A 14,585-nucleotide genomic window follows, 5' to 3' on the forward strand; every position below is an offset into this window, starting at 1 on the left:
GCTGAGGGAGGAAGTGAAGGACGACTGTCAAGGTTTCCCTTGGTAATGGTCAGCTCTGGAATAAAGCAATGCCCTTCAAGTCTCTGCCTGGTTTATTTATGGAACACAAAAGGATTTGGTAAAGGAGGTAGAAATATGGGACAAAATGAAACTATTTGGGATAAATCATGACTCTCATGACTCCAGGCTGTATTTGACTTCACAGTTCCAGTAAGTTCTACATGCAGGGCCCGCACAGCAGGCAGTGGTGTGAATACTGGATTAGACAGCAACCCTTGGAGTTGCAGCTGTTCCCCCCAGTATCAACATAGGGTTTTCAAAGTATTACAGATCCTAGAGCCAACAGGCTTGAGAAAGCAGCCATCTAGTTGTAAGGACATGTTTGTGTTTTGGTAGTTAGGTATCCAACGTGTGTCAAACATCTCTTCTCCATTACAAAATCAGATTGGAGGGGCACCTGGGTGGCTCAGTGGGTTAAAGCCTCTGCCTTTGGCTCAGGTCATGATCTCAGGGTCCTGGGATCAAGCCCCCCTCATCGGGCTCTCTGCTCAGTAGGGAGCCTGCTTCCCCTTCTCTCTCTGCCTGCCTCTCTGCCTACTTGTGATCTCTGTCAAATAAATAAAATCTTAAAAAAAAAATCGGGTTGAACTGGGTAGTGAAAAAGGACAGGAGGGGCGCCTGGGTGGCTCAGTGGGTTAAAGCCTCACGAAACACTCAGAGTAAAAGTAAGGGGACAAAGGCCAAGAAGATACAGTTCAGAGGAGTAACAGGTAGGCCACACTATTCCATCTAAAAACGAGAATCACGGTCTCCACCTCCAAGGGCAACGATGGACGAACCTTTCAGCCACAGCTGCTGCTTCCAGCGGACGTGTTTTGCATGTATACCTCGGCATTCATGAACTAGTTCTAAGTCTCCTCCTGATTTCCAGCTTTTGGGTGACTTGCCTATTTCTGCCTTTGCCCTGAGCTCGCAATATTTAACTCCCCTTAACCAGGACAGTGCCGCTGCCATTAGGTGGCCTCTCCCACCATGACCTACGGGCCACCTTCAGAGCGCCGTGTCCTCCTGGCCAGGCCTGTATTGTTTCGAGGGCTGCCGCAAGGCTTTGTAGGAACATGCATCTCAGGATGGCGCCAGAAAAGGTCCGTGCACTAGCAGCAGGGAAACAGTTCTCCAAGTGGATGAAGACTTAATGGCTGAATTAGCATCTGCCTCAAATTACCTACAAGAATTATTCTGGAAAGACACTGTCCTCATTTCTTAATGTCTTCTCTATTAGTACTACTACTAATATTAAAGAAACCTTGGAAATCATCACTGTTCCAACTAATCAGTGACAGTAACAGATTATGCCGGGAAGGAAAACGAATATGTTGATCTAGGTTTGGGGTCAACCTTTTACGGATAGAAGGAAAGCTATTAGCAAGTAATTTGACAGGCCCAGGAAATCCCAGTTCTTTACCAGGCTGCATGAGAGTGCATGCTTGTTTCAAGAAACCATCTTGCGGGGACACTGCATAGGGGTTCCTGTGAAGACGCTGTTAACAAGCTATCCCCAAACATGCATTTTTTGGGGGGGAGACATCAACGAGTCCCAAATTTTTACAATTTAGTATGTCCAGCTGCCTAAGGCACCCCGAGGTTTGCTGACTGAATCTATGCACAGTTGGAAACAGCTCTGATAGGCGGTGAAACTACGTGCAGGAGGGGAGAGGACACTGTGGGGGAACAGAGGGAAAGCTGCCTTTCAGCCCTGAAGCTCCAGCTTCTCACAAAGCACTTGCTGCAGCTGGAACACCGTAAAGCAGGGTAAATGGACTCCATGACTGTAGGTAACAGAAACCAGTTACAGGACAAGAAACCAGGCGCTATGCTAGCAGAGAAAGGAAATTGGAAGCCATGACCAGCCCAAGTCGTGAGATGAACACTCTCTTGACACGACTAGTAGAAATGTGCCCAGAAAACCCTCTGGGCAGTAATATGGCCACACTTACCAAGAACCTTAGACTGTTTTTCATCTTAAATAATCCTTTACAAGTTCATCTCCACTAGTCCCACTTTTAGGAATGTAATCTAAGAGAATAAATTTATGTTTTAAAAGATGTATGTACCAGGATGTTTAATACATTCATTATATATATTTTTAAAACAATGGAAATAACAATTATTAAAAGGGAATTATAAAAAAATTGTTCCATCTACTTGGTAGGATATTATGTAGTTAATTTTTTAAAGTTATATTTTTTAAGATTTCATTTATTTATTTGTGAGAGAGAGAGAGACAGAGCATGAAAGGAGATAGGTCGGCGGGAGATGCAGACTCCCCACCGAGCAGGAAGTCCAATGCAAGACTAGATCCCGGAACCCCAGGATCATGACCTGAGCCGAAGGCAGTCGCTCAACCAACTGAGCCACCCAGGTGCCCCTAAAGTTACATTATTTAAGATTTTATTTATTTGACAGAGATCACAAGTAGGCAGAGAGGCAGGCAGAGAGAGAGGAGGAAGCAGGCTCCCCGCTGAGCAGAGAGCCTGATGTGGTGCTCGACCCCAGGACCCTGAGATCATGACCTAAGCTGAAGGCAGAGGATTTAACCCACTGAGCCACCAAGGTGCCCCTAAAGTTACATTTTTCAATGGATATTAAGGACATACTATAATCTAAAATTTTGTAAAAAAAAAAAAAAAAAAAAAAAAATGCCCCAGAAAAAAAAGACTAGAAACATTCAAATGTAAATAGGGGTACATGTGGCAAGAATTGTGAGGGATTTTAGTCACTTCTTTAATCTTTCCTGTGTTTTCCAAAATTTCTGCAATCAGTACGTTTTAGAATTAATTTTTTTTAAAAGGGAAACTTTTCACTCTAATAGGTTTTTAACTGCTCTATCTACACAAAGGAAAGAGTGTGCCGTCACTTACCTGCCATGTGTTCCACACTTGATTTCTGATAGCTGAAATGCACATCTCAGGGACGAATGTATGTATACAAACTTATCTGTTATAAAATCTCCCCAGACATGTGACTTCTGATACACAATACAGTCCGAGTATCACAAAACACATCACTAAAGTATACTAAAATAAGGTTATTTACTTAAAAATGATACATTGGATGTAATCTATATATAGAACAAAGCAATTAATGGTAAACTTAATAAGGCACCTTTTAAACCAGATGCTGTACAAAATACATTTAGTGTGTTACATATCAAAGATGAATCTGTATTTTTGGTGTTTTACAATTGCATAATAAAACTGTTTTTAACCCTTCTTTCAATGTCTATGTACAACTTCCCTAATTAAGCTATAATGATATTTTCATTTTATACAATATATACTACATTTTAGTTTTTAAATGGGCAAGGACAATGGTCACTAAAAGGGCTTAAATAATTCCACTGGAAGCATAGTACAGAGCATGAGCTAAAATTACAATATTTAATCCTCTGTAAAGCAGTATTCACATACTTTCCTTATGGGATGATCATTACATGTGGCTTTGTATGCTGCTCCCCAAGATTTAATTCGATCTTCCTGAACATGTCGGTTCTTTGCAGTTTTCACAGTGACTCTCATAATAGCACTGAGGCAAGATGATGAATGAACTGCTACCCTATTTTAACACCTGACCCACGCAAATAAACAGTACCCCTTTAAACAGTGTAACAATATTTTTTTATAAAAAATCAATTAGTATTTCTGTTGAGATTATTTTAGATGTTTGCAATATATCCAAACAACATGTATGAAAAGAAACACAAGTGATTTAATTTATAAAATCTTGCCTGGAATAAGTTATTATCAAATTTGATCTTGAGCCAGTTTAAGAGATACAAGATTCTTTTTAAAAGTTGTATTACATTTTTGCTCTGAACAGAAGAAAAGCATATGTAATTGCTTCCATATACTATTTCAACATTTCTAAGAATAGAGTTTGCCTTTCTTTACATATGTTCTTTGCTATTAAGTTGACAAATAATGTTCAGGACTTATAGTTTAGCCAATAAAAAATAAAGCAAGATTAACCTTAGATTAAGATCAGAGCTCAGAAGTGTTCTTAAATCACAAGGCAACATGGATTAGACTCTCTCTCAGTATAAGGGAGGAAATTCTGAAAGAACATGTTATTGGGTACTATCAATATGTACATTTACTTATTTTCATGAACACTTCAAACTTTAATTATGTTAGATGAAAATTACTAAGCTTAGTCAAGACCATGAAAGCAGATTTCAAATCTGTGAAGTTTGATTTATAAATACCGTTAAGAGTTTCATCCTTAAATGCCAGTCAGGCTTTTGGTAATGGATGGTACATGCTCTTGATTCCTCCCCTTTAAAGATTTTTAACTATGTTGTGATATAATCACATTTATTTTATGTTACATTCAAAGAAAACTGCTTCACTTTATGCACCTATGAGTTCTTCGCTCAGGATAAGACAATATTTAGAAGGCATTGGAGAAGTGTAAGTTTAAGTAAATCAGAATTATTCCTTGGGATAACATGGCATCCATAAAATATGTAGCATTTTATTGAATAACAGCTATATGGTATAAATACAGATAATGAGTAGATACTGAACTTTTTTGCCTGACTCTTCATTGTCTTCACAAGTTATGGAACAGAAATCATAAAACCAAAAATCCCAAATGATTTAAATGCCCCAAACAGCTGTTGATAAGTTTATATCAGCTCTGATATAGAAACTTTTAACTGGAGGATCCTTTCATAAAGAAAAATTGAGATGACGTCATCTTAATGAAAGTATATGCCTGAGCCTACATTTGATATACTCCTTTGAATGCATTAATTCTGACAATTTGTAAGTACTTATACTTTATAACATTTTTTTCTGATGATCTTTTCATTTTCTTCCCTTAAGAATGGGATATGAGGTACACATGAGAGCTGGTTTCTACAGTATGAATGTGTGTACATATATAAAATATGGGTTGTAAAGAAGGTGTTTTGCAAATAAAGCAATATTACACACAAAATATAAATAACTTCCCTTTTAAAAGTTACTGAGAATAAAGAATATAGAATACGATTATAGGCACTTACATTGCTATCAAATGCAGTAATTAATAATTCACTTCAATAAGAAGTGTTTTCTTTAGAAGGTTCATGGCATCGGAAGTTCCAACTTTGGATAAGATGCTTTTCATGATCAAAGAAAGAATTACCAAAAAGAAAGAAAGAGAAGGAAGGGAGGAAGGAAGGAGGGGGGAGAGGAGAGGGGAGAAGAGAGGGAGGGGAGGAAGGAAGGAAGGAAAGGGAAGGGAAGGGAAGGGAAAGATGGTGATGAAAGAAAACAGTCCAAATTTACAGACACTTTAAACTTTTGGCCTTTATGTTAAAAAATCAAGTTGGCAGAGAAGCTAGCTCACTTGCAAGGTAAATAAATGGCTTTTATGTGATTGGAGAATCTTGGTCAGATAATGCATTTTTTAAAGCACAAAACCAACAGCCACCAACATTTTCCTGTGTATTCATAAATTATTTTCTTCTAATTCAAAGGGCAGCAGAGGAATCCTGGTGTGCGCATGTGTGCGCGTGCACACACACACACACGTACCAATATCAAAGCATGACAAACTATCATAAACTACTAGTACCCCGAACAGATCATAATCCATAGGCTGTTTACAAAGGCAGAACACAGATTAATTTTCCTCAGGTAGAAGGCAAAAATGTGTATTTCTCCATCTCTGCTGAATTCATTTATCTTCTTAAGGCTTTCACAGAAAGCACCATTTTATGAACAGGAAATTCAGTACCCAGAGTTTAACTGGAGACATTAATAATCAGGATTGGAGCCTTGATGCAGTTCATAAAAACCCAATAAAAAAAAAAGGCATCAAAAACCACAATTTTAAAATAAAGCTGTCCATATATAAAGAACGAAGTGTTTAGAAGTTCCCAGCTTGTTATTCTACAGAGTACTGAAAGGTTTAATATTAGCAGCCTGTGAAGGTGTAGTGAGGAAAGAGTCTGAGAACCAAGTTAGCATCCTTATTCTACTCTAATTCCACCCATTCCTCGGGTGAAAACAGTTCTTGCAGTCTAGAATTTCTCCTCATGATTGTTTCACTGTCAAATCTTTACATCCTGGGATTCAACCATCTTGGCAAGTGTTTTCTTGATTCTCAGAGCTGTAAGTCTGGAGGCTGGATTGTGGGCCCAGCATTCTGACATGAGCTTCAGAACTGCTCGTAGACACTGAAAAGTAAAGAGAATGTAGTGAGCACATAAAGATCTTTGACAACACTTACCAATCCCTTCCTCAGGGGATGGAGCTCCACTTACTTCATCACTGTTCCACCGATTGGACACAATTGGCCGCAAACGTTTGACACACACAACCTCACGCATATCTTCGTATGATGGATCATTGGGCACCATATTGTAATATGGCAACTGGTACTCTTCTACTATCCCTGCAGGGAGTGAGAAAGCACAGTGGGCACAAAAATGGCTGGACAAAATGTATCAACCTACTCAGCACCTCTTACTGAACTATGGGAGTTAAAATGGATTCCTAAATAAAGAAGAGAATTATAGAGTGAATGATTCACTTTTAATAGTAAATGTGTTTTCTTCCCTTTTTCTGTGCCTAATTATTTCTTCTACCTCCATCACGGTCCCCATCATACCTGTGGACCTACCTATATCCCTTAGGAAAAGTAAGGTGAAGTGCTCATTTACCATCAAATTTTTATTTATTTATTTTGCATGCACGCATACACAAGACAGCAAGCAAGCCAGGGAGGGGCAGAGGGAGAGGGAGAATCTTAAGCTCCATGCTCAGCACGGAGCCAGCTGTGGGTCTGATCTCCCAACCAGCTCATGACCTGAGCTGAAACCAAAAGCCGGTCACTTACCTGACTGAGCCACCCAGGTGCCCCTTCAATTTTTAATTTGATTACTTATATACATAATTGTTCTTACTAATGAATGTGGTTTTTGTTTTTTATTTTGCCTTATTTCGTTCTGCAGTAGAAAGACAACATGATATGCAGAAAAGAGGTAACAAAGCAGGCTGGAGAGTGCTATTCTTTGAAAAGGCCTGCTTGCAGGGTTGGCACTGGGCCGGTATCTGGGAACTTGCTGGGCAAACAATTACCTACACACTCATATAAAACTTTCCCTAAATGATAAGGGTCACTCACTGTTGTGCCTAGACTATCTGTACAAACAATATGGTTTATGCTGAACACCTGCTCTCCTTCTAGGGGTCTGGAATTCTGGTACACGCTAGGTGGAGGGTGCCCACGCGACCAGCCTCCAAAAATATCTTTGGCTACTAGGTCTCTAATGAACTTTTCTGGATAACATTTCACATGTTGTCATAACTCACTCCTGGAGGACTGAAGCACATCCTGTTGTGACTCCATCGGGAGAGGACTTCTGGAAGCTTGTGCCTGATCTCCTCTGAACTTTGCTCCATGTACCATTTCCCTTGGGTGACTGTATCTGTATCCTCGCACTGTAATAAATCTTAGCGGTGAGGACAATGATATGCTGAGACCTGTATGTCCTTGTAGTGAAATCACAGAACCTGGGAGTGGCCTTGGGGATCCCTGACATATGTGACATCTAAGTCATATAAATGGAGCTGCTCCTTTTTTGAATAATGAGGATACAAACGTAACTGGAAACCCACTACCTGAAGTCTTACCTCCTGTGATACAACGACGAGCCATTTCCCAAATGATCAGGCCAAAGCTATAGATGTCGGCCATTATGTAGGGCTGGAAATGGTTTTTATTCAAGCTCTCATCTAGCACTTCCGGAGCCATGTAGCGTTTGGTACCCACCCTGGTATTCAAGGGTACATCAACTTCATTTGTGTCACTGAAAGAGAAGACAGTGTTCAGGTTGATGGCCAGGAACAGAACAGTTTATCTTGTATTTTTGTCTCATTTTGTAAGTCAGACTCTTCCTTCCATGTGTACACACACACACACACACACACACACACCACATAAATATATAAAAAAAAATTAAATTAAAAAAAATCTACCTACCTATCTACCAATTTTATATCTCAACATTCCCTTAACCGAATTCTCTGGGACCAGATAAAATCTTAAAATTTAGCATTTCCCAGATTTTAGCAAAGTAATATACTCTTTAATATATGTTACAGATTATACAACACCCCAGAGCAGGGTCCGGGACAGCACCTAATCAGAATCATTACTGTCTGCAGTGAAAAGCGAAGTATGAATATTCATATTATCCTGGATAAAGACAATAAACACCTCACATCAGTTTAAGTTCTGTCACCAGACATGTTTAGTGCCTCTCTTAAGAAAAAGGACGGTACTGAATAGAAAAAAGCACAGTAGATAATTATGTCCCAGAACAAGCAAATGTAAAACTAAACTGAGAGGAATCACTGCCTTTACTGTTCTCATATGATAAACTCTGCCTTTGTAACACAGGATTACAGTTTCTTTTTGGGTCCAACCAACTTAGTTCTGTTGTCAGTAATGTTTACATAATCATGTTGACAATCAGTAATAAATGGCGTTTACTGGTTTCAATTTTTGGACTAAATTTTAGAGTTGGAAGACATAAATGCTTTGTTACTTGGGACCCAATTCTGGCGGGTTCTGGAAACTACTTTGAAGCCAAGATTAGTGTAATGTATTTTAGATTTTCTTAAACAGTACCTGATGAGTATTTGAGCCAATGAGGACCACAACAATAAAGAACAACAGGACCAGAACAGTGTAACAGCTAGAAAGTACTCTTATTTTATAACCTGAAATGAATTCTGAAATTCATTTCATGGCTGCTGTATCCTTGAGTTTTAAAAGTATTATAAAAGCTTCAATGGTTTCCTAAAAATTTGATAATTCTACATAAAAAATATCAACAATTTCAAGTGGTGATGGAAAAATGCATACTTCTAATTCTGTTTATGGGAGTTTAAACTGACAAACACTTCCTTATGGGAGAGCTTGCAATTATACTGGACTTTAACAGGCACATACTCTGTGTAGCCCCTTCTCTAGGAATCCACCACGAACAAATACTTACACAAGCAGTCAAGGATATTACATATAGGTAAAATACAACGTGTAGTAAGGCATTTTTCAAATAATAGAGACAACTTTAATGCCCATCAGTTGGGTCACAGAACATCCACATAATGGAAAATTGCATCAACACTGTTTCAAAGAATGAAGCAACAGAATGATGTCTAAGACAATAAAAAGCAGGAAATCAAGAATTATGTAGAGTAGGATGCAAGTTTTGTAAAAAAACAAAACACAAAAACCCTAAAAAACAGAAAAACAAAACACCAAGACAAAAAATCCCAACTATTTATTTATATAACCAGATAAGCCCAAAAACATGTTTGGAATTCTACTATCCTGAATCCAAATAGGCAAATATCTTTTGGAGAGTCCAACAATTTCAAAATAGTAGGCAAAGAACCGCTTACCTGTTGAATTTGACAGCAAGGCCCAGGTCAGCGATACAGCAACTTCCATTTCTCTTAATGAGGATGTTTTTGCTTTTTAGGTCTCGATGAGCTATTGCAGGCTTTCCTTGGGTGCCATAAATTTCTGTGTGGAGATGGCACAGACCACAGGCAGCCGAATAAGCCAGCTTGAGCAGGGCTCTGGTGTCTAGTGTAGCACATTTCAGGAAATCATAGAGGGATCCATTTTCATGGTAATCAGTAATCAAATAGAGCTGAGTCCAGGAACCTGTACCTTTAATGTCTGCTGCTATGAAACCTGTTCAATTAATGGGTTTAAAGGATTAGTTACCAGAGATGGGCAAGAAGAATACTGAATGCTAATTCAGGATACTGAAGATAACTTTGGTATCTTGTACAGATAACAAAAATTTAATTTGCCTAACAAAATCTCTTGAATGTGTACCATACTTTCCTGCCATTTACACAGACAACTCTACATTTCTGCAGTATATTTAAAATAATCTTAATGAAAATCATGAAAATGACAATCCTATGTCTAAGAAAAAAATCATGTATCAGAAAATAGCCTGGGGAAATGCTGTCCCTCTCCATGATTCTCTAAGCACAACGGAAGGTGGAAGAACTTTCAATTTCAAACTGAAAAGTGAACACATTAAAGTAATAGAGTTAAAATGTTCAACCACAAGTTTGCTCCTAAGCCAGGTACCATTTGCCCATCAAGCCTCAGCACATCTGCATTTCTATCTGGCTCACTGATAAGCAGGGCCATGATACTGGCCTCTTTTCTTTCTTTTCTTGTCCCTTTTCCCTTCAGAAGAAGGTCAGTAAGTGCTGGGTTGAATAATACATTCCTCCCATACCATGCCAATTCATGTCCACTTGGTACCCGTATATGTGACCTTCTTTGGAGTAGGGTCTTTGTAGATAGAAACAAGTTCAGAGGAGGTCAATACTAGATTAGGGTGGGTCCTAATTCAATGACCAATTTCCTTACAAAAGGGGAATGTGGACATAAAGGGGTGAGGGCCATGGGACAACAGAGAGTAAGAGCATTATCTCCAAGCTAAGAAGTGCCCAAAGTTGCTGGCAGTCACCAGAAGCTGGGGGGAGGAGGTAAGGAAGGGGCCTCTCCTAGAGCCTTCGGAGAGCATGGCCCTGCTGACACCCTCCTTTTAAACTTCTGGCTTCCATAACTCTGGGAAAATAAATTTCTGTTGTTTTAAGCCACCCAGTTTGTGGTAATTTGTTGTGACAGCCCTTAGGAAACTAACAGTTAAGTGTCTAGAATACTTGTGGCAATGTGCTATGCACTCTCTAAATTAAAGGGTAGGGAAACAGTAGCTGAAAAGTCAGGGAAGCTAGAGGAGTTTCTGTACTCTACCGATCAAATCATACCTAATTATTTTTCTGTTTTATAAAGTGGGGAGGGGCATTCAGTTTATAAAAGGCAAAAAGCATGTATAGTTAAAGTTACATTAGAAAATTGCTTAAATTACCTTTAAAAAACTTGGGCTGTGTTACTCTAGGAGTAAGTCCAATAAACTAGTAATACTTCCAATTTGAAACTCCCTATTGTTTTCCTAGCTGGAGAGTAAATAAAGCTGTTGGTGGGCATGCAGGATTGTTTTGTATTTAAACTGTGTATTCTCTTGGGTTTCCTTGAGCCAGATGCACATAATGGAATTCACGTATGTTTTCATAGCCTGTGTGGCAGGCTTCCACTGCACCCCACTAACCCTGCTGGAATATGGGATCTGCCGAAACCAAACATGTACCCACCAAGTATGTTTTCATGGCGCATCAGCACAGTCTGATAGATTTCCGTTTCTCGAAACCAGCTGGCTTCTTCGGTGGTAAAAAACACTTTGACTGCCACCTTTTCACCACGCCATTTACCCATCCACACTTCTCCGTACCGGCCTTTACCAACTTGCCGAACCATCTGAATCTGTTTGGCAATAGTTCGTTGAACCTTCATAGAGAAAAGCAAAATGTTTGTGCCGTTCTTGATGAAAAGAAACTGCTGAGGTCGAGAAATTGGCCCATGGCCTGTCCCATCAAAAAGGACGGGATGTACAACCAACCCACCCCAACGGTAGAATTCATAAAGGATTTAAAAGAAGACGAAACAACATAAAATATATTGTGAAATCGCACACTAACGGGTTAGTCAACGTGACAGACTGTTGGCAGAAATGGTCAACATACTTCCGCTCCCAGTCCCAGTCCACACACCCTTGGGTAGTCTCCTCTGCAGACTCTGGGCGTGGACACAGGATTTGTTTTTGGCAATGGAACGACAGCAAATGTGATTCAAGTGGAGACCTGAAAAGTGTTTGTGCTCTGGGGCCCGCCCTTCCTTGCTGTTCTGGAGAACTCTGTGACCGGTGAATGAAACCCTGGGAGCCACCAGCCGTGTCCGTGATCTACACCATCTAACTCTAGCTGAGCAGGGCCAGAAAAGGAACTGCCCAGCAGACCCACAGAATCATGAGAAATAATAAATGTTCGTTGCTTAGAGCCACTAAACTTAGGAGTGCTTTACTATGCAGCAAGATCTAAATGATAGTTAAAAATCTTCCACTCAAGGGTGCCTGGGTGGGTTAAAGCCTCTGCCTTCGGCTCAGGTCATGATCCCAGGGACTGGGATTGAGTCCTGCGTCTGGCTCTCTGCTCAGCAGGGAGCCTGCTTGTGATCTCTGTCAAATAAATAAAATCTTTAAAAAAAAAAAAAATCTTCCACTCAAGTCATTAAGACCATCCATGATCTGGCCCCTACCTGACTCTCCAGCCTCATCGTTTGCTATCATGACCTGCCCTCACCCCTCTTATTCACCTTATTTCAGCTTTTACAATTCACTTGTGCATATTCCCGTCTCAGAGTCTTTTGGCATGTGCAGTTTCTGTTACTTAAGAGGGTTCTCTGTGGAACACCTTCATAGCACACGTATACCTTTCAGCTGCTGCACTTATCACAATTATAATTTTATTATTATTTATATATGGATTTGTTTGAATTCTATTCCTTCCTACTCACAGAATATAGGGATTTGTTTAGGGGAACACCTGAAATGTAGTAAGTGCTTTCATTAATTTTTGTTGACTCGGAGATACACATTAATTGCTACTTTTCATTTTCAGAACCACTAGCAGCCATTTTAAATTAAGAAGAACCCCAAGGTCCAAGTTGGAAATGCAGTTAAAATGAACTAGATTTTGTGCATACCTAAACTGACTGACTTTATGCATCACTTATTTCAGAATCCTTTTGTAACTTTTAAGGAAAGGATTATTGAGGTATAAGGTACATATAACAAAATCCACTCTTTGACAATTGCGTTTAGATAAGTGTACACGGTCATGTAACCACCAACACCACAATTAAGATACAGAACGTTTCCATCACCCAAGAAAGTTCCCTTTTACCTCTTTAAGTCAATCCCCTCCCCACCCACCCCCAGGCCGTGGCATCACTGATCTGTTTTCTTTCCCTACAATTTTTTATCTTTTCTAGAATATCACATAAATGAAAACATACAATACGTAGTCTTTTGCGTCTAGCTTTTTTCGCTTAGCATAAAATACTTCAAAATTCATCTGTACTGTTGTTGCCTGTATCAGTAGTTTTTTATTGATGAGGAATGTTCCACTGAATGAATGCAGATCTCTTCTGTAAATACTTTGCGGAAGAACTGCTTCATGGTAATAGAAAGTATATGCTTCACCTTTCAGTCAACTGTCAATCAGCTTCCCAAAGTGCCCGAAATATTTTCATTTCAATCAGCAATGTATGAGATTTCTAGCTGATCTATATTCTTTTCCGCATGTAATATTCTCAGTCTTAGTCACACTAGTGGATGTGCAGCGTCTTGCTTTGATGTTGAATTTGCTTTTTCCTGCCTTTTCATGTGCTTATCTGCCATTCCTTTCTCTTATTTTGGGAAATATCTGTTCAAATCTTCTGTCCATTTTTAAAAATTGAGTTGTCTTATTACTGAATTGTAGACGAACACAAACTCTTTCAGATCTGTGTTGCCAGTTTGTGACTTATTTTTTCCTTTAAGTTAAGTGTCTTTTGAATAGGAAAAATTTCAAATTTAGAGAAAGCCTAATTTATCATCTTAAAAAATGATTCATGTCTTTTGTGTCCTAAGAAACCTTTGGTTAACCCAAGGTCACAATGATTTTCTAAAACATTTTCTTTTAAAGGTTTTTACACTTTAACTTTACATTTTACATTTAAGTCTATGGCCCATTTCAAGGTAATTTCATATCTGGAGATACAGGTCGTGATACACTTTTTGGGAAAAGGATACTCAATCTTCCCTGCATAATATGTGGAACAGACTGTCTTCTCCCCACTGAATTACTCTGTCACCCCAATCAAGTGATATTTGTGTCCATTTCTATACTTCATTCTCTCAAGTGACATTTGTGTCCATTTCTATGGACATTCTCTTCCACTGACACATGCATTTATCCTTATCCTCAAGGACCACACTAAACTGATTACTGTAGCTTTACAGTAGGTCCAGAAATCAGGCAGTGAATCCTCTTTGTTCTTTTGTTTTGGCTCTTCCAGGTCCTTTGCGTTTCCACATAAATGTTAGATCAGTTTATCAATTTCTACAAATGTTTGCTCTGGATTGAATGAAAACTGTAGGTCAACTTACAACAACTGAAATTTTAACACTGAGTCTACTGACTCACAAACAGGATATACATCTCCCCTTATTTAGGGCTCTGTTAATTTCTTTCGGCAATGTTTTCTAATTTTCAGTGCACAGGTCTTACATAAATTTTGTTAAGCTTATTCTAAAATATTTGACTTTTTTGAAGCTATTTTATAATGATACTGCTTTTAATATTTTAATTCCTAACTGCTCGTTGCCAGTATACCTAAATTCAACGATTTCTGTAGAGTGACTTTATAGTCTGTCACCCTGATAAACTCACTTAGTGGTTGTTGTAGCTTTATGGTAAAATCCTTGAAATTTTTCTTTGTAGATAATCATGCTGTCTGCTCATGAAGACAGTTTTACTTTTACTTTTCTAATTCATCACAGAATTATTTAATTCAATAAATTTAAAAATTAGAGAACAGTATATTTAAACAAA

General features: G+C 38.9%; 1 protein-coding gene across 2 annotated transcripts in view; it reads right to left on the bottom strand.

The window, feature by feature from the left end:
• Positions 1-5,297: 5,297 nt before the first annotated feature.
• BMPR1A (bone morphogenetic protein receptor type 1A) overlaps positions 5,298-14,585 on the bottom strand; it is a 135,352-nt gene continuing 126,064 nt past the window's right edge. For both annotated transcript variants that reach the window (XM_032838304.1, XM_032838305.1), the window contains 5 exons: positions 11,247-11,439; positions 9,465-9,762; positions 7,686-7,861; positions 6,314-6,444; positions 5,298-6,226 (listed from right to left, as the gene is read on the bottom strand). In XM_032838304.1, the coding sequence (XP_032694195.1) occupies positions 6,101-6,226; positions 6,314-6,444; positions 7,686-7,861; positions 9,465-9,762; positions 11,247-11,439 (924 nt within the window). In that variant the 3' untranslated portion in view covers positions 5,298-6,100. The remainder of the gene's footprint in view (positions 6,227-6,313; positions 6,445-7,685; positions 7,862-9,464; positions 9,763-11,246; positions 11,440-14,585) is intronic.

Source organism: Lontra canadensis, unplaced genomic scaffold, assembly GCF_010015895.1.
Source record: "Lontra canadensis isolate GAN:19392208 unplaced genomic scaffold, GSC_riverotter_1.0 scaffold3, whole genome shotgun sequence".
Taxonomy (NCBI): domain Eukaryota; kingdom Metazoa; phylum Chordata; class Mammalia; order Carnivora; family Mustelidae; genus Lontra; species Lontra canadensis.